This window comes from Zonotrichia leucophrys, chromosome 12 (assembly GCF_028769735.1).
Source record: "Zonotrichia leucophrys gambelii isolate GWCS_2022_RI chromosome 12, RI_Zleu_2.0, whole genome shotgun sequence".
NCBI lineage: Eukaryota > Metazoa > Chordata > Aves > Passeriformes > Passerellidae > Zonotrichia > Zonotrichia leucophrys.
The window spans coordinates 2,262,910-2,287,458 of NC_088182.1; the positions used below are offsets into that span (position 1 = coordinate 2,262,910).

Sequence of the window (24,549 nt, forward strand, 5' to 3'; positions counted from 1 at the left end):
CCTGGTTATGATTTGCTGGGAGTATTTCCAGCACCTGTGTTATCAGCTGATCATTAGTTATTTTCTTTTGCTCTGGCTGTAATGAATTAGGGGCCCCATTTGGGGCTGAATTTGGTGCCTGAATCTGAGAATTTAGATAATAAAAATGAAGCCTATTGAATCTTTATCTCAAATTCTAGAAGGCCCCATGCTTCCAGATTTTGGGTTTGCTATTTCTTCTCTCACATAAAGGAAGTCCCAAAAAATTTGGGGTTAAAGCTCTTTTAGCTACAGGCTGTGCCTATCCAGACCATCCCAGACCCCTCCTGGACACTAATCCCTGTTCTTTGCTTTTCTGAGTATTTTTGTACTGAATTACCTTGTAGGAGAGGAGCACCAATCTCTTGCAGCCTGGATACTACAGGGTATTTTATGGAAAATTCCTTATTTCTCCAAATATGTCCCAAAGGAATGGCTAATCTCCTTCCCTCCAACTTCCACTGCAAAGTAAACTCTCTTTTTCAGCTTTCCAAACTGCACTAAACTTGCTGAACAAACCCTCTGACAGTTCCTTTGTCTTGGTAATACTGTCAATACATTAATCTTTCCCCGTTAGCATCTAATCTCAATTTTTTAAATGTTCTAATTGATTTTCTATGAATTCAATTCTGAGATTAAGAGTGGTGTTATCTCTAATTAAGGTGTCTGAAAGCTGCTTAGTATTTCCCATTTCCTGCCTTTTAAATACTTGGATTTTCTCCTCAACACCTGCTGAGTTCCTCTGCTCCATCTGAAGCACTCGTGAGCCTTTAACACTTCAGGTCTGGAGGATTTGGAGCTGAATCAGCCAGGAGCAGCCTGGGCAATGCCTGAGTGTCTCTTTTTACCAGCACAGGCTAAAAATCCACTGGAATTACCACTTTTGTTCTCATTTCCACCTTAGGGGGGCACTGCACCCCAGAGTGGATAAAGGAAAAGCTGCCCTGTCCCCCAAAACTCCCTGATGGAGCTGCTTGTCAAAAATGAGGGGAAACCACAATCACTGGTCCTGTCCTTATCTGTGTAATCATCCAAAGACCTTCATCAGTGCTTCCTTATTTAGTTAAATTACTTTGGAGCTTCCAAGGGCAAGGATCTGTAATTTACACTTCAGGATGGACACAGGCCCTGGGTCCTCAATTCAGCTTAAATGATCTGAATGGCCAATCCAGGCACTCATTTTCAAGGTGGGGAACAATAATTTCTGCCACAGTCTGATTGTCTGATTCAATTAAAGAGTGAAAATGCCCTTTACAAAGTAATATCAAGCTTCTCTAGAGGAAAAAAGTGGAAGGTCACAATTAAATTAAAAGGGAGGGTGAGGTGAGAGGGGGGGAAAAACCCTGAGCTGGCTTGATTTTTGTTCATGCACCAACAAACCCAGAGCACAGAAACATATGCTGGGAAGCTGTAGAGCAGGTCTACATCTGGCCTTTGTTATTTTTTTCCCCCTGCTTTTACAGAGTTAGCAGCATAAAATATTAAATTTCTCTTCTGAGCTGAGCACAGGACTTGCTCTGAGCAGTAAGTGTTGACACAGCCTTGGGGCTCCTGCTCCAAAGCCCATCTGCAGGCCAGAGGCACAGCTGAGGAGCTGCCCCTCTCCCAGGGAGGGGCACACAGGGAATATTTCTTCAATATTTCATATTCCTGAACAGTTTTCTCACTTGTCACGGCACAGTTCATTTGTCACCTGTCATCACCAGAGTCACTTCGCCGTCTGCAGGAGTTTTCTCCAGACTGGAGAGCTCTTAAAGACAGATTTCTCTCCCTGGGCTGAACCTCAAGGGTCGGATTTCTCCCTGCCACAACCCCACTGATCCTCCTGACTTCCAGGGGAGACAGCCCTGGCTGCTGTGGCAAATGTCCTTTTGGCAGGGGGTTCATTCTTATCCAAACCCTCTCTCCCTCATATTTCCCACTGCTCCCACAGCAACCTGTTTTTAACTACGTGGAGATGGTTCAGGAACTTCTCCCTTCCCTCAGACCTTGACCTTGCTGTTGGGGACACATAGCTGTACCCTGATTCTGCAGGAAGGAACCTCTGGCATCCCTGCCCTGGGTTCTGATGGATACAGTCCCACCTAAGCAAATAATTCATTCTATAATGCTTCTACCAACAAAATAATAATCAAAGCTCATAATACATCCAACAAAAAATGGCAAGGAAGAGAGGAAAAGTAGCAAGAAAGAGAGGAAAAGTGGCAGGGAAGAGAGGAAAAGTGGCAAGGAAGAAAGAGCTCTCACACACTGCTGTCAATGACCGTGCCTGTTTCAGCCCTTCCCAAATTCCTGCCCAGCCCTTTGGAGATCTTGATCCAGCACAGAATTCTTGTAGAACTACCCTGAGTTACCCCAGCCCCTTCTTTACCTCCCTCAATCCAGCTGCAAACCCTCAAAGAATTCCTTCCAATGGGAACTTCAAGATTTACCCGAGCGATCAATGGAGAGGATTTTTGGATGTGAATCTGTCAGTGGGATTTCAGGTGCAGGTTACATTATTTGTTCTTGCTGTAGCATTTAGAAATGGATATTTACAGCTCAGTGCACTCTCTGTGCCAGATGTGGTTTTGCTGTTGAGAAAAGCAATGCCTCTGACCTCATTCCTTCACTCCATGAAAAGTCCAAATGTTTCACACTGTTCCTCCTTCTCCACTATCAGCTGCAGAATAGACATTTTATCTGCTGCCTTAAAACATTACACAGGATAAACCTTCACTGCAAAAAGAATCGATCAATTAATTTCATTATTTTATTTTTAAAAAGCCAATCATTTATTCCAAATAATTCAGTATTTTTTTCCCTTGCAAACCTCCACCATAACTTCTTTTGTCACACCAAAAAAATGAACAATCTGATGTGAACATCGTGGATATTTCACTCAATAATGTATTGGAATCTACATAATCTTGTCTGTAATGAAAGAAGAACAGATAAAATAGCAGATCTAGACTGCAAACATAGACAGGTTTTATCCTTCCCCAGTATTAAATTTTATCAATCAGAATCTATCAGCTCTGGGACCTGTGGATGCTTTGTTCCCCACCATATCTCAATCACATATATTGCTTTTCCAATACAAGTGGCAATGGGTTGATTTAGGATAAACACTTTTAAAGGACCTAAAGAAGAGTAAGTAATATAGAACTGAAAGATAATCTTCAAATACTCTATGTTCCCTATTGCTACTTTATCTGCCTGGTTCACTGCCTGTAATGCTCCTTACAACCTCTCTGCAATGTAGATCTCTCTTGCACAGATAAAAAACCTCCTTTTATAATAAAAGTCTAAGGAACTAACCTGGAATAAAGCAGCTTTAACCAAGTGCTGATAGAGCAAAGCCTTGAACACAGTGGTTAAGTACTCTGAGAGAGATGTTTAAACCATGGGAGGGGCAGAAAAGTGGAATTTCTGGTGTGCCTGGTCCATTACAACTTAAAATAAACAGGACACTTGGTGTCGATGGACATCATGTGGGCTCTGAGAATGCAGAGGAGACAAAAAGGGGGAATGATGGAGAAAGCAAACCCCCTTCCTTATGGAGATATCTTCTGGTTTTAAGATTCCAGGCTGTTCTCTGTGTCTTCAGGAATGTCAGGAGATTTGCATAATCCCATTCTTGTGATGCCAGAGTTTTAAAATAGAAGTTCCATTATCACCCTGCCTTGTCCTGTCAGCAGGCAGGTGAAACCCTTCCAGGCTTCCTGCTTCATCACTGCTGAGTGGTGGTTCTTGCTTTTCCTGGAGCTTGTGAGGGGGTTTGTGTGCACAGAATTCTGCAAAGAAATAAACACTGGGAAGCTCAGAAGGGAGATGAGCTGAGCATGGTGAGGTCTTGCAGTGGTTTTGGTCTCGGGGTGATTAAATTGCATCACTTCAGAGGGATCTCTGCATGTGTTCTGCTCAAAGTGGCCCTGAAGGATGCCCAGAGCCCCAGTTTGGGGTGGGCAGAGCAGGACAGTGACCCCTTGGAGAGCTCTCCCTGTTGGAACCAGCCCAGAGGAGGCCACCAGGTTGATCAGAGGGCTGGAGCACTTCTCCTGTGAAGAGAGCTGGGAGAGCTGGGGCTGTTACTCCTGGAAATGTCATATTCCTTACAAGAGTGGTTCTCACCAGGTTTTTCCTGATTTTCTCAAGAAACTCTGTGAAGTAAAGGGGCAAAAAAAGAAAACAAGCCTGAGGCTGCTGGGTCTGGTCCATGGAGAGCATCCATTAAGCAAAGACCTTGGTGTGGTCTCCTGCCACGGGAACTGCTGCAGAGAGAGCTGGAGCATTGGCACAGAGTGTCCATAACAATCAAGAAGTGATAAATGAAAGTTCTCTTTCTTTCCACTCCAAGCAGAATTCTGACAAAATACAGGGTTTGTTTTCTGTAACTCATTCTGCTCAGAACCTGGCCCTCAGCTCCCCACACCAGGGAGGGTGGCTGCTGCTGCTGCTGCAGTGATATTGGATTCTACCTGTGCTTAAAAGTCCAAAAGGCAATTTTGAGCTGTGAGGCTTTTTAGTGACATATGGAAGAGATGACAGCAGCACTTCCATCCTCCACACAGCATCGATCCACAGCAAATGTTCCCGCTGCAGGTTGCATTTGTTCCTCACCTGCTGAAGGGAAGGCTGGGAGGTGTTACCAGGATCACCAGGAGGGCTCTGCAGAGTGTGCAAAGGAGAATTTTGTGGGTGATTCTCCACATGTCTGCCGTTCAGATGTGTTTCTGCATCAGAGGAAGTGGGGTTGCAATGAGGTGAACTATAAGGTCCCTCCCAAATCATTCTAGGATTATATAGAAAGCCAGCCTTTTAAAACAGAGAGGTGGGGTCAGTGCTTTACTCAGCACATGTGGGGTAGAGAGTGGTGCTGGAATGAGGACAGAGACTAAGAGAATTGGGGTGGTTCAGCCTGGGTGACCTCATGGTGGCCTTCCAGTGCCTGCAGGGAGCTACACGAAAGATGGGGAGAGACTTTGGAAAGGTCCTGGAAGGGCAAGACAAGGGAGAATAGCTTCCAAACTGCCAGATGGCAGGGTTAGGTGAGATATTGGGAAGAAATTCCTCCCTGTGAGGGTGCTGAGGCCCTGGCACAGGGTACCCAGATAAGCTGGAGCTGCCCCATCTCTGGATATGTCCAAGGCCAGGCTGCACAGACCAATTGGTGCAGAGAAAAGTGGCAGAGGGTGGAACTGGTTGATCTTTAATGTCCCTTCCAACCAGGCCATTCCATGATTCCCTGTAGATAGAGGCAATTCTATGGCTTTACCTGACACGTCCCTAAAGGGAAAAAAGGAATTTAGAATGCCATGTCAAACTTTTGGGGATGTATTTTTGATGGTGAACTTTTCCTGGCACTGACAAGCTGAGCTCTTCCTGCTTCCTGCTCCTCAGTTATCAGCTGGTCACCCCTGAGTGCCTGTTGAGTGCTGAACTGAGCAGTTTATGCCTCCTTTTGAAAAAGAAAGGCACTGCCAGAGTTCATTCCTGCAATCATCTGCCAGGGAGCCTGATCAGCATTCCAGCCCTCGTGTGCTGTGATGAATTAACAATCAGCTTAAAGACCCAGAGAGCTTTACTCCAGGTGGTAGTTACAACAGCTAGCACACCTTTTAATCAAATACAATTGTTACAGAGGGATTTCTGGACACACACAGCACCACAACACAACCCAGCCAGAAGTGTAGGTGCCATTTAGCCTTAAATTCATGCATGTCCAGACTTTGCAAATTCAGCCTATCTGATCCAAGCCTATTGATTTTTCCATTTTCTGTTTCAAAGCATACACTGCCAGTGAAAAGGGTTATGACATCCTGAGGCTGCTGGATTGCTTTGTGATGTTTCTGTAATTTTTGTGCACTCAGAGGTAAATAACACGATGAAGTAATCAGATGAAAAGTGGGCTTTTATGCTGGCTGAGCATCTCCCAGCCAGCCCCTCCAACAGGGCTCTGCTAAAGCTCAGCCTGTCACCATCCAGCAAACACTAAATGGGTTTGATTGGGTTTAACATATTCCTCCCTGAAATGGTTAAATGCTAATGGTGGGCTGTTATTTTTGTGTTTCGGAATGGCAAAAACTCAGTCCAGGAGAATTATTGCTTCTAATTTGTTATTTCAGCAAAACTGTGTCTTCTGTCTCTGACAAAAAGCATATGGAAGCTCTTGGGAGCTGCAGATTTCCTTCCAAGTGCTCCAGCACTGTCACTCTCAGCCACACTGCTGTGAGCACATCATCACTGGCCAAGAGCAGGGAGGGTGGCAGTGTCAGGAAAATGCTGCTGAGAATAAGCACCAAGCAAAGCCCTGAGCAGCACTTGGAAAACCAGGAGAATTTGGTTGGAGCCCAAAAACTCCAAGGAGAAATCCCTCTTTGGTCTGTAACATTGTGGGGAACTTTAAAATACTAATGGCTGCACTGTGTGCCCTTCTGTGAGGTTCAGGGCAAAGGGACCAACTCTAGGCAGGAAATTAGATTGTTGTCCTTGTTTCTCAGAATTTCAGGTCTGAGAAATCTGCAATCATCGTGACTTTTATCATCAAGGGTAGAATAATTTGACTGAGAATCTGATTTAAGATCCCTAAGCAGCAAGATGCTTTCAATTAATACTGAATTTTCTGGGTTTATGCCCTGAATAATTATGAATTAGGTTTGCATTTGATTCTTTTTCATTGTGGAATCCTTTTTTATTCTGGTTTGTTTAATTGAACTTCTTAATTCTCCTGCATATCCCTTAATGCCTCTGCTATAGATGTGTTTGAGAACTAAAAGAACAAGTAACAGGCCTGGACAGGCTGTTTCATGCAGCCTGTTACAGGGATTTCCCTCAAGACCAGTTGTTTGCACACAGTTATTTTTGCTTAAAACTGAGGAAATAATTAAAGCAAATCCCCTGTGTGCCTTGGGAGAAAGTTCTGGTTGAAGCCATACTGAAGCAGTTTTCCCCAACAGGTTTTTTGTTTGTCTTTTTTTTTTAAGGCATGAAATGCCTTAAACAAAAATGCCTTAGGAAAAATTTCACCGCTGAAAGAGTGGCCAAGCTCTGGAACTGGCTGCTCATGGAAATGATGGAGTCCCCATCCTTGGAAGTGTTCAAAAAAATGAGTAGATGTGAAATTTTGTGATGTGGTTTATGAGCGGGGGGAGATTGGGCAAAGGCTTTTACTTCATTTTAGGCTGAGCTGAAGAGTTCCAGCTGACCTTGTGCTGGGTGTCACCACTGGCCTGGCAGGTGGAAGCCCTGTGGGTGGCAGAACATGACCCCAGCCTGGACAAGGACAAGGACCAGGACTCTACCATTCTGAGCTGTGGAAAAGCTGAAGGAAAAGCTCTCATGTCCCCATCTCTTCAAGCTGAGTTGGGCCTAGCTCCAAGATGAACTTCCCAAACGTTTTACTTCATTTTAGGCTGAGCTGAAGAGTTCCAGCTGACCTTGTGCTGGGTGTCACCACTGGCCTGGCAGGTGGAAGCCCTGTGGGTGGCAGAAATGCCCCCAGCCTGGACAAGAACAAGGCCCAGGCCCAGGCCCAGGACCCTGTTCCTGTGCTTGGCGCTGGCTGCATGAGCAAAGGCCCGACACCAAAGCTTTACAAACTTCCACCCCAACAACTGCAAAAACACACGTGGGCTGCTCCAAACGTACTGCTGGCAGGGAGCAGGGGACGTGCAGGATTTATGGGGAGCTTTGGAGTTTATTTATGACAAAACAAGCCTCGTGCAGGAAGGGGGATGCCAAGGGCCTGCCATCCTCATGCATTTACGTGCTCGCTCTCCCTGCCACTGCCTCTCATTTTCAGCTTGTAGCTTTAATAATCTATGCCACTGCCTTCTGTACAATATTCCTCCTGCAGCTTTCCTTTGACAGCTCTGGTTTTAATAGAGGATAAGCACCAAACTCCAGCTGAATCTGAAGACATATTTCTAATCTCGTCCCGCGTTTATTTTGCTTCTCGGAGAACTTCCTATCTTGAACAGAGGAAAAAAGTATTTTTTATATATTAAGTTGACATGTTGAATAGGTTTCTGGAGGTATCATTAATTCAAGCTCCAACTCAGAGTTAGTTACCTTGTAGTAAAGAGACAAATACACATAAACCCTGGTACTTGGATAATAGGTTTGATTCAATTCTTTATCAGGGAGATTGCAGTAATATGCCAGGCATCCCAGTCCAGGGAAAAATCCCATTTTGTGAGGTGTTGAATGAAAGTGTCATCACAGCAACGTGCCTGCCTGCCTGGATTTTAAGATACAGCCTGAAGTATTGGTTGAAACAAAGAATTAAATTGGATGGCAACATGAAAATAAGAAACAAGGAAATGTTGACTGTGAAATAAGAGTTTCAAGGTAATTTGTTCCACTATTCTCATCAGGTCATTATGACGTTTTCCATGTACTGTGGGTTTTTTTCCTGTTGTAAGACAACTTAAAACTCCCAGTTCTGCACTGATGCTGCTAAATTGAAGCATTTTCCTGTAAATTTGTGCTTGTCAGTGTAAATAACAGCCTTTGATTTGTCTGTCCTCTCTCTTCTCCATGGGGAAGGAGGTAAATATCTGTCACCACTACTGGAAAAGTGGTGCAGTGCTTGATTATGGGATAAATTTAGGATTCTGTGGTGCTGTTAGAGCTGGAGGACTGGAGCAGGCTGAGGGCTGGGGGCAAAGCAGACCCAGCTGTGGGATCTGCTCCCTGCAGGAACTTTGGGAAGTGTTTGGGTGGGGGTGTAAAACTTAAATAAAGGAACTGCTTGATGTAAAATGCCGAATAATCACCAGAGCCCTCTTTCTTTCACAGATATTCCTGGTTTTCCCTTCTCCCCCCTGCTTTCTTTTTTTCAGTTTCATTTTTTTACACCTTGTTTGTCCCTGCATTTAAGGATATTCACTTTCCTTAGGTCTTTTCCCAGCTCCCTGCCTGGCCTGCCTTGGTTCCTTGAGGATTACAGACTCCATGGACAATTTTGAGGTGGCTGTCTATTCTTGCTCCTTTTTAAAATGGAATTTGTTCTGTCACTAACCAACTTTCACCTCCAAATCTCAAAAAATATTCTCACACAGGAAGTCTGGCTTGAATAAATGTTTCAGCAGAAAAAGTGGTAAAATAATGAATCAATTTTTTTTTTTTTACTTTTGACCAGCCCTTGGGAATCAAAGCTGTTTGAGAAATTCAGGGTAAAACATTATTAAATGAGGTACCAGTGATACACCTTTTGATCAGCTCTGCTGAAAGACACTCTGTGAACCAGCCTGACCTCTGATGTCTCCTTTGTGTAACCCCTGTGACACGAGGTTTGCTATGAGAAATGGAACAAGATTAATAATTAATCCGTTTGCTGGTGTCTGAAATAGTGACACAAGGTTGGCTTTAGTCACATGTTTTATTAATGAGCTTTGAAAACAATTGCTTTCTCCCAGCAACAGACTGCTCTGAGCTTTAGACTGAAAAAAAAAAAAGAAGGGCTGGAGGGAATATCTGGAGTTTTTTGGTTGTCACTGTTGTTTCTCCCCCTCCCCAGGGCATTCACAGAACTCGGTCACTGCATCCAAACCTTGTGAAAAAGGTTGTGAAGTTGTGAAGGAGTGAAACGGGGAGCAAAGATGAAATAAACTTTAAATCATCTCAAGACAGACAACGTGCTCGACCTGAGGGAGCTGAAATGTGAAATATTTCAGAGAGCAGCTCACACTTTTACACATTGTGTAAGGAAAAGGAGTGTTTCATTGGTAATGTAAAAAAAAAATTAAAAAATCAGTGTGCCAATTAGGGGAACAATGTTTTTGTGTCTCAATTAGACCTCGTTAGCTACAGAAAACTCAAAGCACAACTTTTTGCAACAATTCCCCCCCAGCTGTAGCTACCTGTGGGATAACAACAAAACCATTGTCCTAAAAAGTGAGAACACCTTTATTAAGTGAAGATAATTGTGCTCATCTTCCTTGACCTTTCAATTTCCTGATTTTTATTCTGGCTCCCGAAGGCAGCAGCCATCAGATGTCTGGTTTTGTTATTAATATTTACTAGGAACATTTTGGGGGTTTTTTTAGGAATTTTTTAGGAATAAGCAGTGCAGAAGGAAGTCAAACCTTTTGGACAGAATCCCCAATGATCCTTTAATTACCCAATAAATTACAGTCCATGTGCAGAATTAATAGGAAAATAATGCTCTAATAAATATGATCTTCCCAACTTACATGCAAATTGAAGCTTTGCCTTCCTGCTCAGAATTGTTCCAAATGAATTTGTGGCCAAACACTGGTATGTTCCAATATCCTGATTTTTATGTGGGTTATTGATTGCCAAGCTGCCTCCAACCAACCTGTAGTGATAACTCATGGTAAGATCAATATCTGTGCCATTTTGCTTCCACCTTTGAGGGGAAAAAAATCAAATTATGCTTATAATTTACAGAGCCTATTCATATTTATCTTAAATAGTGTGCTGTAGCATACCTGTAATGATAAAAATGTAGTTAAATATCACAAAATTAGATCATTTTTCACACATGACTGCTTCTTACATCAATCATAATGATAGCAATAATGGCATTCTTTGGAAAATCTTTACTTCAGTCACCAGTGTTCACCCAAATGTCCACAAAAAGTAATTATAACTTATTCAAACAAAGTTATCCATTCAGTCCAGAGGGGGGTTGATACCTTGTCTACAACTACATTATTTTTTATAATATGAATGTGCTTTACAGTCCTTGCAAATGATTAATCATGAATTTGGCAACCAAAATGCTTTGGAGATGTAGATGAGGAAGGATTGCACTTGAGAGGGCAGAACAAGAGCTGAGAGGGAAGTTTTTATGCAGCAAGTCTGAGACTGATCATTTAATGATGAGAACGCTGCTATTTTAAATCTTCATTTGTCCCCGTTAGTCCACTAAGCAGAAAATGGATTGTGTCTGCAACATTACCCAGCTGTTTACAGATGTCAAAATACAATTTCTCTTTCAAAGAAAATAAATATTACGTGTTTCAGGAAGAGAATTTTTGTGGCTTTGCCATTAGTCTTGCTGGGGTTGAATTTTCCTTGCTCACGTGGGGGCCAAAGGAAGAATAAAGGACTCAGCCACTGAGGGCTGCAAGTTTTGGGGTTGTTAATGCCACTTTTTAGGTGGTCAGCAATCCTAAAATGACACAACCAGGTATTCTCTTCCCCTGATTTTATATCAGAGCCACCTCCTCAGCCTTTGTCATCTGTGCTGGTCTCTGGGTGTGATTCCAAGCCCTCCGTTGGGTGGAAGGTTCACACAGACATTGCCAATGGCTCAGTTTGGGTTCCTGGCAGTGCCCAAACCAGGGGCAATCATCTCCTTGTTAATTACCTGAAGGATCACAGCATAAAAATGATCCATTTCTGCTCATTTGCAGAGCTCCTGGCAGTGAGGGCAGTTTCTCCAGGGAACAAACTCAAGCAAACTCACATTTATCCCTGGAAATCTGAGCTGGATACGCAGCACAGGATTCTGTCAGCCCTCTCTCCACACACCCACACTGCTCAGGAGCTGCTTTTGTGCTGGAGCATTTCCACCCTGGGCTCTGAAATGCAATTCTGTTCTCCAAGCACAGGGAGTGCCCTGACCTCCAGATGAGCACTTGTTGTTGTGAAAGATAATGACTGATTAAATATGAAATCAGTGGAATTCTGTGAGCAAATTCTAATAATGTGAAATCATTTCTTTGCTTGCTGTCTCCCCTTCCATGGATGCATCCACACTGAATAATTTGGGTGCAACTCTCAGGAATTCTTCCTAAAAATTCCAGCTGATTTTTGGTGTTTCTGTACCTCTCCTCAATTCCTTTTTGATATTTGCTTTAGTGGGTTCAGGTTTTGCTGTTATTTTAGGATATTACCGTTAGCATTTTGCCATATTTCAGGATTTACATATGCTCCAAGTTGTCTAAAGCTTTCCATTTTCTAATCTAAGATATTCTGGTATTTAATTTGCCAGTTCTCTTTAATTTCAGAATCAATCACTGAAATAACTGCTGTCATCATTGCATGGCTCCCAATTAAGATCTATAATTGTTTTTCCAAACAAATGGGAAGACGTTGGCTTAGCTGCTGCAAATGAATTCTTCACAGTATCCCCATAATCATTCTAATCACCATGGTACAATGATTATTAAACTTTGCATATAGATCAGGGGTTCAGCTCCTGGTGTGGCTTTTTCCCTAATTAATATGTTTACATCACTGAAGGAAGCGAATTAATGAATTCATGTGGTAGACAATGATTTAATGACTTTATGTGTTCTGCAGTGTATTAATACACAGAAATCTGGATAATTATTTTAGGGAATTTTTAACATGAGCCCCTTAAGGCAGAGATCATCGATGTAGTTTTGTGCGTTTTTTTCATTCAACCATTGGAAAATATTTTTCCTCAGTTATGGGAAATACATTCTGGATTGTTTTTCTTTCACCAATTGTTTCAGAACATAAACTTTAAAAAATTTCCTATATTCTGATGCTGAATTGATCAGTTCCCTAGAAGCCCAAGGACTGTGAGTGGGTATATGCTCACAGGATTTAACAAATTCTCTTTTCAGCATGCTGCTATAATAAAAATATCAATATTTTTATGACTTCATTGTGTTCTATATTTCTTAGATTATTTGCATTCAAATGGAAAAGTCCTGCCAAGCCACCTGAGGCTTTGTTGTAATTGGGAAAAGGATTTGCAAAACCCCCCTTCATGTACAGCACTTCCAGTCGGGAAGAAAATGGGAAGTGTAAAAACTCTTTTCTGTGAACAAGGCAGCAGAGGGTGAAGGAGATTTTAATCCCACCCCAGTTTTGAGGCAGAATCTGCACTGATCCAAGGAAAAGCATCCCAGGAAAAGGACACAAGAGCAGAGCTGCAATTTCTGTGCCCAGGGTGGATTTTTGGGATTACTGGGAATGCTTCTCCAGCTTGATGCAATGATTATCAACATATTTGATGTCATTTGCAAGCCTTGGAGACTTCGTGCTCTGTTCCCTCCCTTTCATTTGTGTGCTCCAGTTATCCTCGTGCTGTTGGATTTGGATCGGATTTGAATCTCTTTATCTCCTTTTAGTGCAGAATTCTGTGTTGGGCTGAAATATTAAAATGTTCTTCTAACCAATGCTGCTTATGCTGCCCTTGGATTTATTTATTGGTTCCATTGACTCCTCCCTGAGAAGATTATGGAGGGGGAAACACCCTCAATTTCCAACTTGTATGAAAATACAGGATTGTGGGGTTGCTCTGGATATTGAATGGAAGTGCAGGAAAAATCAAACAAAAAACATCAAAATACTGCTGGAAACACTGCAGGGTGTTCAAGGATAGGCTGGAAGTAAAAAAAAAAAAAATATATGTAAAATTAATTGAGTCAGTTGGTGATAAACCCTCTGGTGTTTATAACCAAAAAAGCTTAAGTGCAAAAAATGATAAATCTAACTTAAAAATTTGTGTTTATTTACCACCAACATCACACCAGGAAACACCTGGAATAATGTATTTGATAATATAGACTATTTTGACTTTATAAAAAAGGCATAAGAGATAAAATTATGCTTATCAGAACATTTATATAGATTTCTTAATGGTTTCAGAGATGCTTCCATCCACATTTTTGTTTGCAGTGTAATCTGTGTTCTCTGTTACTTCCAAAGGGAAAACTGTGTCTCATTTTTATTACTCAGCCCTTCCACCTACATTTCTACACAATTCTTGCACTGTGCTTCTCAGACACACAATATTTTGAGGAGGAGTTGCAAAAAAAATCTCACTATTTTTGACAAGTCTATAAGATTAAAAGAGTACCTAGTAAAATCAAACTTTTAGGAAATGCTAAGCATTTTTTATTTCAAGAAAAGGCATTTATCAGCATATTTCTTGATGTAAAAACTGCTAAATAGCAAATTAACTGGAATCTAACTTTCTTCCTGTTGGAGTGGTTCTGTATTTCTGAATCAAAGGGAAACCTCCAGCAGTCCTTGCTGTTCTTTGCCATCAACTCAGCAAAGGAGATGATTAAAATTTCATACTGGGCTTGATTTATCTAAAATTGTTGGAACTTTAAATATATGGGCTCAATCCTTATCTGACAAAGGCAGCATTAGCTGTGGTGAAATCAAAGACAAGTGAAAAGCTCCCCGTTCCCTCCAAATCGTGGTGTAATTGCAGCAGCGATTGTCTGATAACTTTTAATTGACCTCAGGGCTCCAGGATCCATCCCCAGATGTTGATCTCATATCCCTGGAGCCACGGAGGCTTTGCAAGAAAAGAGAAAATGGGAATGGTGATTAAAAAACCAGGGGATTTAATTGATAGGTATGTAGAAAAAATTAAAGGTAAAATATGGATATCAAATATGGGATGAGGGAAGATTTCCCAGCTCTCCTGCCTGGTGGGAGCTGCTGTCTCTGCTCTTTGTGGGTGTGAGGAACCCATGGGAGATACAAGAGTCCAGGAATTTCCTAGGGAGCTGCTTAAATATGAAACAGAAGGGTGGAAAGACTTGAAATTCATGGCCCGAGCCATTTGATGTTCATGTTGAGAACAGGGAGAACAAATGGGCTGGGAAATACATGAGGGGTTCTACTCATAGGAGGAGAAGAAAAAGGAAATTAAGGATTCCTTTCATAAAGGAAATTGAGGGTTCCTTTCATACAGGAAATTAGGGTTCCTATAATAAAGGAAATTAAAGAAATTAAGGGTTCCTTTCCTAACACAATGTCTGGGGACAGATCAAGCCATGAAGTCCACAAGCCAAGCTGATAACCAGTGGTGGCCCTTCCCAGGGAAGGCTCTGGTGAGAGCAGTTAAAATCTCTTCAATAAAAATTCTCCAAGCATTTGATAGCACATTATTTTCTTTCATGCCTTGCATGAATGATTTATTCTTTATATATAATTTTCCTTCAACTCAACCATTACTTTCCTCATTATTTTCTGAAGAAAGCACAAAGTCTTTTTTTTTTTTTTTCCCTAGATTCTCAGCTTTTCCTCTTATCCAACTTGGATTTCCAGATCCTTGGGGCAACAAGTTATATTGTAAATGATGAATCCATAGTTACCAAATAAACAAAAAATCCTCTGTACCAAGGTTTTATTAGGTGACTCCTGTAAGGTATTGGAGCTGTTTCTCTAAACAAACACCATAAATATGAACATGAAATGCTGGAATTAGAAAAGGGAAGGATGTTGCTCTTCTGCTTTCCAAGCATTTATTAATGTATGGAAAGTTTTATCGAGTACAGATGCTCAGTGTTTCCATTCTCCCATTTTTCACAGCTGTTCTGTGGATTCAGAATTAATTCTGTATATTTTTAAATACTTTGGGGATGATTTTCAATTATTTTGTTTTCCTGTGTTAATTTTCTTTACAGCAAAGCAGCAAAAATATTTTTCCTTCATTCCTCAAAATTTACTGTAAACTTTGTATATTCTTTCTCTGAGCACTCAACAGATTTTGGGGTGTTTGTTTCTGGTGGTGCAGTGACTAAAACACAATTACACAATTCAAAGAGTGACAGTGAGACAGAATTTCCCCAAGGTTGACTTCACCTGTAGTATGGCAGTGGATATCCTTTAGCTGTGCAGTTCAGGAGGATCTCTGGATTTGCTGAGCCCATGGAATAAGTGATATCATATGGCTCTTGGATAAAAATAGGCCCATGAAGGGTTTCTTCCCCTGTGAAAGAAAAACAATAATTTCAGATTAGGTGTCTTTAGCGTGTCCTTCCACATAAAATTGTCCTTTGGAGTCCTTTGCTTTCAGCTGCAAGGTAAGCTCTGCTGTTATACCCACCAGAGAATCCACCTCCAGACACTGCACGGTTAAGGAGGAAATATTTCAAGGCTGATTGATAATAAAATCGCAGAGCTCAGCTGCTGCTGATTTATTTTGCAGGTGACAGTGAAGCTTCTTTGCATGTTTCCCATGGAAGCTCCCAAACGTGCCCATCCAGCTCCTCCTGGTGCTGTGCTTCAGGACTGGCAGCAGGACAGGATGGAATTGTGGAATTGTGGAATTGTGGAATTGTGGAATTGTGGAATTGTGGTTCTGGTTTGGTGCTCCCTGCTCACAGCACAGTCACAGGGAATCACTCACCCCCTTCTCCTCTAACCCTTCCCATCCCTTGAGATATTATATTTGTATATTTTATGTGTGAATTTTTATACTGGGATTAGGGTTGTTGATGGGGTTTTTGTTTGCTTTTTTATTGGTGTTTTGGGGTTTTCCCCTCCTCTTTTTCAATCATTTTAAAACAGGAGTAGCATTACATAATCAACCTTTATATCATATCTAAAATTAAATGATTGATTGCAAGGCAAACCAGAACTATTTCTATATTTCATGGTGATCTTCCTTGTTCTGGGGAGCAGGGCAGAAGACAATTTGTTCAGCAAACCACGAGGGCAAGGCAGAGCAGCTCTCTGGGATGCTTAAATAATCTTTGTTTCTTGGCCTGCCACTCTTCTGGGTTTAGTGCCTTGACAAATTTGAAGACTTCTTTTTTCGCTATTGCTACAATTGACCCTTTGACTTGTCTCTTCTTTGGGAGGAATTTGCTTCCCTTCTGGGTTCATTTCCTCAGTCCTTGTTACCTTCCCAGAAGAAACTGCCAGGAGAAGTTTTTCTGAAGCCACAAAATGACCCAGGGATCATTGTTCTGCATTTTAAATCCCTGTACCCAACAGGGTCAGTGGAGAACTACCTGATGTACATAAAAACCTCTACTTCACCTCATAAAAATGTAAATATTTTGGTAAACCTGGGATTAATTCCCATTTTTTTTCCTAAATGGAATTTAGACTCATTTGTCATTTGCAGACTATTGAATATCTTAATTTTATATCCCCTTCTCATGCCCTTAATGTGTAGAATAAGGACACAATGTTTTACAGCTCCTTTCCAGTGGACATGCCACAGTCCCTGTCACAAAAATACTGCCCATGAATTTTAGTACAGGCAGCTTCTTGCTGTTGTTTTGTTCTCTCTTTAATATCCTTTCCTTGCTGGCTGATCTGCAGCAGAGAATAACATCAAATTTGTGAGAAATGATGTGCACTCTCAGAGCCAATGGTGTCCTAGGAGTCCATCTCTTATTTATAGAAAAGGTCAGGCTGGTCATTTCTAATTTCCTGATGCATCCTTTTGTGTTTCCTATAGAGAATGGCCATATATTTCTTCTCCATCCTCCAGGTTCAGTACAGCCACTATGATTTCTCCAGAGATACACATGACAAATGCATTTTTGTTGGGCTGTTTGCTTTTGTTAAGGTTTAGATAGTTCAGATTTTTAAAAAAATCAATTGGAATATGAATATTTGTTTAAATGTTTCTATACGTAAAAATCATGTGTGAATCCTCAGTATAATACTTGAAAGTAAATATAAACTCTTCTAATGGAATGTTTGATAAGAACTTAAAATGTATTTCTTTATGATGCCAAATCAGTTTGATCTCCTTAAAGACCATAATTATGCCAGCCTGAATTCAAAGCTAAAGCAGGAAAATGAATCATCATTCCTTCATTCATTGCATGAGATTGTCTTCAGCCAATCCAGGCATTAACACAGAAAGAGGAAGAGGAGGAAGCCTGGTTTTCTACAATTATGGAAGAAGCAGGGGTGTCCCAGTGCTCCCCAGTCACTGGTGTATGGACAATGGGTGGATATGTCACACTCTGATATTCCTGTCAAATTCGGTTCAAGAGGTTTCACTCAGCCATAATAAATATTTAGATATTTATGCACTTCCTCATCCAGACAGGGAGAAAGAAGAACAAATCTGGAGTTCACACTTGATCAACTTAATTTCCAGCCAAATCCTGCTCCCTGTTCTTTCCTGTTTCTGACTCTGGCTGGATTCACAATCAGCTCCTTGTGAGGTCTCTGCCCAGCTGGAAATGCAAGGGGGAACATTCCAAGAGCAGTTTAGGCTGGCCCAGGCCCAGGCTGCAATGGGACGATGGATAACTCAGCAGCCAATATTGTAAATTAGCTGACTTTTATCCCTTTGCTGCACACATCTTCCTTCCCATCAGGATTTTTTGCAGAGTGGAGTTGGAATTACCATCACTCCAAGCTGCTCGGTGACAGCAGATAAAATCTGTTCGGTGAAATTGAGATTGCCCCAGAAACATCACGATCTATTTGCAGGGAGAGGTTTTAGGTTTGCCTGGGAGAATCAGCTCCAAGGAGCCAAACTCCCGAGGATTCGCTGCTCCAGGACCAGGGATGGGCAATTCTGGTGGGCTGGGAGAACAAAGAAACTGAGGCTGCCCCATCCCTGGAAGTGTCCAAGGCCAGGATGGACAAGATTTGGAACAACCTGGGACAGTGGAGAATGTCCCTGTGGGGTGAAAGTGAATGAGTTTTAATGTTCTTCCAACCCAAACCATTCCATGGTTCTGGATGTACCATATCAGAGAAACCTTACGAAAGATCACAAGGAGAAGATTCTAAATGCAAAACTGCCATAATTCACATAAGCAAACCAGATAAGGAGGAATTTATCCAGGCTATTAAGTTCCAGGAAGGCTGTAAATTCCAGGGGTAGTGAGTTTCTAATGAATCTTTCTTAATGTGCCTTAGATAGAGCTTCATATCTGATCCAAAACATTAATATGACTTTATGGGCCAAAGCTGACACCTGATTAAGAGGCGTCTTTTAAATCAGTGTGATAGTAAAACACCTGTCAGCTCCAGCAAAAGGGATGGGACAGGTGAATTAAACCCTTCCCCCTTCTAATGACAGCAGAAAAACTATGAAAAATCCAACTTCTTCAAAATCTGTTTAATTTTTCAGCTGAAGATGTGGGTAATTTGTAATGGGAAGACAGGGAGTTTATGGGGTGCACAGATTTTTAAATGTCATGGAGTGTTTCCCTGGGGTTTTTGATTGAATCTTGTCAGAAGCTGAATGAAATTATTATTTCCTTCCTCAAAGGCCTGGACCAGGGAGCTCAAGGACTTTGAAAGGAGCTTGACAGATGCAAAATGAGAGGTAATGGATGAGACACTGCTTGGTACCACCTGAAGTAACACACGTCCCTTCAAGGAGTCAGATTTTTACACTGGGAGAGAAGATGGGGAAAGATGAAGCAGAGAAATGGCCATGAAAATGTTGTGTGGAAAGAAAAACAGCTTGTCAGGAGCACAGGCAGGGTTCCCTCAGTGCCACCCAGCTCTCTGTAGTGAACAGGGACACCCAGATTGGATCTTGTAGGTTTGAGCAGCAAGAAGCAACCTAAGACCTGCAGGATTTTCCCAAAGGGCCTTCAACTTTCATGTGTTTTCTCCCTTCAGATGTTGATGTACAGAGCTCCAGAGGCACGGGGCTCCTTTCAAGTCTCAGCTTCTGTTGAAAGAGTCAAACTGGGAGTGCTGGTGGAATTCCAGAGTGTCTCTGCTGGCAGACACCAAACCAGGGAGACATTTATCTCCCTGTGATGTTGGGAGAAGGGGAGGCAGGGATGAGGCACTCAGGGGAAAATCCTGGATCTGCTGAAGTCAGAAAAACTCTCAGTAATGATGGGGAATTTGGCACTCAAGCCCAGGGTTTATAAATGAAACTGTCTTTAAAAAACAGGCCAGAGTGTAAGGCATCCCTTGCACAGAATCATGGATTCATTGCAGCTGGGAAAACTTCCAAAGCAACAAATCCATCCATCCATCCATCCATCCATCCATCATCCATCCATCCATCCATCATCCATCCATCCATCCATCCATCCATCCATCCATCCATCCATCCATCTCCATCCATCCATCCATCCATCCATCCATCCATCCATCATCATCCATCCATCCATCCATCATCCATCCATCCATCCATCCATCATCCATCCATCCATCCATCCATCCATCCATCCATCCATCATCCATCCATCCATCCATCCATCCATCCATCCATCCATCCATCCATCCATCATCCATCCATCCATCCATCCATCCATCCATCATCCATCATCCATCCATCCATCCATCCATCCATCCATCATCATCCATCCATCCATCATCCATCCATCCATCCATCCATCCATACCATCCCATCATCATCCATCATCCATCCCATCCATCCATCCATCATCATCCATCCATCCATCCATCCATCCATCCATCATCCATCCATCCATCCATCATCCATCCATCCATCCATCCATCCATCCACCCATCCATCCATCCATCCATCTCCATCCATCCAATCCATCCATCCATCCATCCATCCATCCATCATCATCATCCATCCATCCATCCATCTCATCCATCCATTCCATCCATCGTCCATCCATCCATCCATCCATCCATCCATCCATCCATCCATCCATCCATCCATCCATCCATCCATCCATCCATCCATCCATCCATCCATCCATCCATCCATCCATCCCAGCACCATCCCCACTCAACCACGTCCTCAGCTGCCACATCCACACTTTTTTTGAACACTCCCAGTGATGGTGATGCTGTTCCAATCCTTTAGAACATTTTCCATAAAGAAATTTCCTCTAATATTCAATCTAAACCTCCTCTGTCTCCACGTGAGGCTGTTCCATCAGGGAGACAGTGGGAAAATTGTGCCCCTTCCTTGAGATTTGAAAAATAACGAGGGCAAGCAGATGGAAGGAGGCACAGCTGGAATCTGGCATTTCCCAGGAGCTGGCACTCCAAGTGCCCCTTCCTTTGTCCCCTCTTCCCCTGTGGCTCACTTAGAGAACCCCACTCTTGATTTGAGTTTGGAGATAAAACTTTTATTTAATCAGGGCTCCTCCAGCCCTAAATGGCACAAAAATTTGAAATGTTTTCAGTAAGTCAATTCTGGATGCTGTCAATTTTTTTATCCTTGAGAAATGAGTCAAATATTCCAATATTTTTCCTGTTATTTTCATGTTATTTAAACAGGATGTCTATGGTGGGGCAGGTAGGGTGAGCTGAGGCTGATGTAGCAAACAACATGCTCAGGTTATGGACTGACTGCATATTTTCCTTGGGTGTGAAAACAAACAATCAAGCTATAAAATACAGATTTAATTCCTAATATAACTTATTGTCAGAAACTAGCATAGAAAATTAGGGTGTAATATATCACAGGTGATAATTATGGAAGTATTATGCAAAAACTGTCATAGTAATGAGAATTATGAGCCTTTTTCAATTAAATGTATATAGTGACAAAAGGTTTTGTCATAATGTGATACTCCCAACATTTTTTTAAAAGTTCTATAATAACCAGTATTGCTTCAACACTTTCTAGGAATATATTTGGGTAGCAGTGAATTTATTACTCATCTAACAGATACACACATTCTAATCCCAGAATAATTTAGGATGGATCCCTAAATGCCAAAATATGACATTTTCTCCTGCTATCACCCTGAGTACAGCAATCAAACCTCAGATTTACAGGACACCATGTTCCATACAAACCCCCAAATATTCCCCAAAGATTCCAGACCAGGAGTTCACGTTGCAGAGAAGGAAAATTGCTCCTAATGGATGGGTTGTGGAGAGCATTCAGTGGAGCTGCACTGATTTAAGCTTTCTGCTGGAGATGAGCACAGATTTATGAACAATTCATTGTGGGGATGTGTGGAAAGGTGCTCCAGGAGAGGGGCTATAAATACACAATGTGTCACCTGTATTAATAATGGAATATTTTACTGAAAAATAAACAAACATGTGAGCAACAGGGCTGAAATTCCTACCTGGGCCTGACTTTTTTTTTTGGCATTATGAAAAGATTTCCCAAAGACTTTGTGCTATTGTGGGAGCTGCAGACAAGTGAGATAAGAGGTGAAAATCACCTTTCCATTAGCGTGGGTGATTTGTTTCATGTCATGAACTTGGGCATGTCCTTCAGATGGAGAACTCTGGTGGAACAGACACCTAATTATGGAGACAAATATCCCTGATGAGGTTGGAGGGATGTGCCTTTCTGATGGATACCAATCCTGACGTGCCCCCTGCTCAATGAAACTTCATTAGTTTTTTGTGTTACTAGGCAAGATGAATAAATAATAATGAACCTTTTCCGGTGGAGAGCACAAGCATTTTGTTCACTGTAATTCCAGGTCTGAGGGAGCCCCAGATCCAATGACAGATTCTGTTTGCTGCATTGTGCTCCTGTAAAATTCATCTGGCACTGTTGCCAAACTGACTGAAGGCTTAATTCAATAATTTATGCTACAGGAGAAGATAACAGCTATATCATTTAATGTCCTGCCACTTAAAGAAAAGCCAGCATTTTGTTTCTCTCCAACTTTTCTCTGTTTTAAATGTAGCCGTGCTTTGTTCTTAGAGGATGGAGAGTAATTAAGCTCAGATGGTTGTCGTGTGAATTCTGGGTGATGACTCCCAAATTCCACTGATAGATGCTCTGTCAAAGCCTTCCTAATGTGAGAGGGAAACATTGACTTGAATAAGCACATAGCAACATGAGAAACTGCAGTTCTGCTTACACAGAAAATATTGAAAAAAATAGAGGAATTTGGGGAAATTTCAGACCCATTTGAGTCTTTGCAACTCTTCTTTCACACCCAGGGACTGTGGAGACAGAGGGGACAAAGGAGAATTGCTGCAGTCAAAGATCCAGCCACACTGGAATGGAGAGATATCATGGAAAAGGTTTGTTTGCAAATAATTTGAATTTACTAAAGCAAGCAGTGATTCATCTTTGCTTCCAGAGGCCACACTTGGTAATTCCCACTTATGCTCAACAGCAAAATTGTTGTAATGTGAAGTTGTATTTTGGTTCTGCAGCACTGAGAGTCTCAGACCTTGTAGAAATCCAGATAAAATCTCCATTCTACAGCACTATAATGCAGGTGGGTGTTTAAGCTCCTTGTAGAGTTATTTAAATTTGGTTTATTTATTTTGAATTGCTGGAACAAAATGGCTCCTTCCCAGATGCTTGTTTTTCTCACTAGGGCTGAAGCAAGAGGCATGAATTAAACCAGTCAGGAATTAGCTGCAAGACCCTGACATCAGTGATGATTTTATATGTTGATAACAAGGTTTATATCCTGGGATAACACTTAGAAATAATTGAGATCATGAAGATAATAGAAAAACACGTGGAGACCATTTATTTTTGTAGCCCAAATTACTGCCACGGCAAAAATTCCTCAGGACACAGAAAGATCTGATATAGAAATTTCAGGCTGCCACCTACTTCTTGCTTTCAGATGATTGATAGCTCAGGAAGAAAATCTTGGGGTATAAATCATCTCAAGCAATGATCCAGGCAGGATTAAAAAACTCTTTATTTTCTTGCATATAATTGAAGAGGAATGCAAGGGATATTTAAAACATTTTAAACCTAAGGCAGGTCCTGATTTAAATTAGATGATTCAGGCAGGATATTATCAAAATATTTATTGTATTGACTGACTGATTCGCATGCATTTGTCATCACAATACTGGCAGCCATTTGAAGGATCAAAACTAAATTTGGAACTTAAAGTTTTAGGGAAAAAATCGGTCTTTCTTAACCAAAAATCAGGTTGCAAAATTGACAATTTGCCAGTGAAGATCTACCTGAGATAGATCAGACCTCGTGTGGCTTTTTTGTGGCTGTTTGGGTAAGATGAATTTTCCTGGCCAGCAGCACTTGCAGATCTGCCTCATCTTGAGAATATTTATGTTAAATTCTTATTTTGTCATCCTGGCAAAAAAAAAAAAAAAAAAAAAGAAACCAAAAAAAACCCAAAAAACATCTTAACTATCATGAGCAGCAGAAGGGAAATAGAGATTTAAACAGCAAAATGTGATTGGGATTTCACTGGACATAATTTTATCCTTTGACTCCTCCTGCATTCCAGAAAACAGGGAGGTGAAATCACACCCCTGGAAAAGGCAGGATCATCCTCTGTTGTGGAAAATATCAGGCAAGGAAAATATAATTAGCATTGAATATTCTGTTATTGTGTCTAGCCCGCTGAAAGCTCCCAGGCACTTTCAAAATAAATAGAATAAACAGAGATGAATGAAACTGAACTCTGCTAAATATCATCAATGAGGATCTGCTTTATTACTGGCAATTAAGAAGGGAAAGTCAAAACACAAGCTCTCATTATCACTCATTGATTAAAACCCAGTTAGAACATTGCAATCCCAACCAGCCCACTGCTCTGCTCGTTCTGCATTTCAGCACTGAAAACAGCACAATATTTCAGAAATAATTAGGAACACAGAGTTAGTGATCAGCCCTAATGTTCCCCAATAAAATTGCCAAAGCAAATGATTATGGATCAGCCAAAAGACACTATTTGAAGCCATCATCTTTTGTGGCTGTTTAATACCTTCATGATGATTTTCTTTTTTTTCCTGAGTAAACGCAAATGAAGTTAAAATCTTTCCAATAATGCAACCCTGGAATTTAGCAGAAGTCACAAGCATAACTTTGCAAATGCTCTTTTGTTGGGAAATGACTGCCAGCCACTGAGTACTCAGGCAATTTTAGTCTCTACTCTCTATTTTAGAGGAGCTAATATCAACATTTCTGATGTAGAGCAAGCTGGGAATGTCTCACTGTCAAAATCACTGTGCTTTTCC

General features: G+C 41.5%; 1 protein-coding gene across 2 annotated transcripts in view; it reads right to left on the minus strand.

Annotated features, from left to right (window-relative positions):
- Positions 1-24,549, minus strand: part of CNTN6 (contactin 6) — a 131,788-nt gene that overhangs the window by 68,752 nt on the left and 38,487 nt on the right. Inside the window, exons 3-4 of one of the 2 annotated variants that reach the window (XM_064724073.1) lie at positions 15,553-15,679; positions 10,197-10,321 (exon numbers count right to left, since the gene is read on the minus strand). In XM_064724073.1, coding sequence (XP_064580143.1) covers positions 10,197-10,321; positions 15,553-15,679 — 252 coding nt within the window. Of the gene's footprint in view, positions 1-10,196; positions 10,373-15,552; positions 15,680-24,549 lie in introns of both variants that reach the window. The other variant, XM_064724072.1, reaches the window with a different exon arrangement.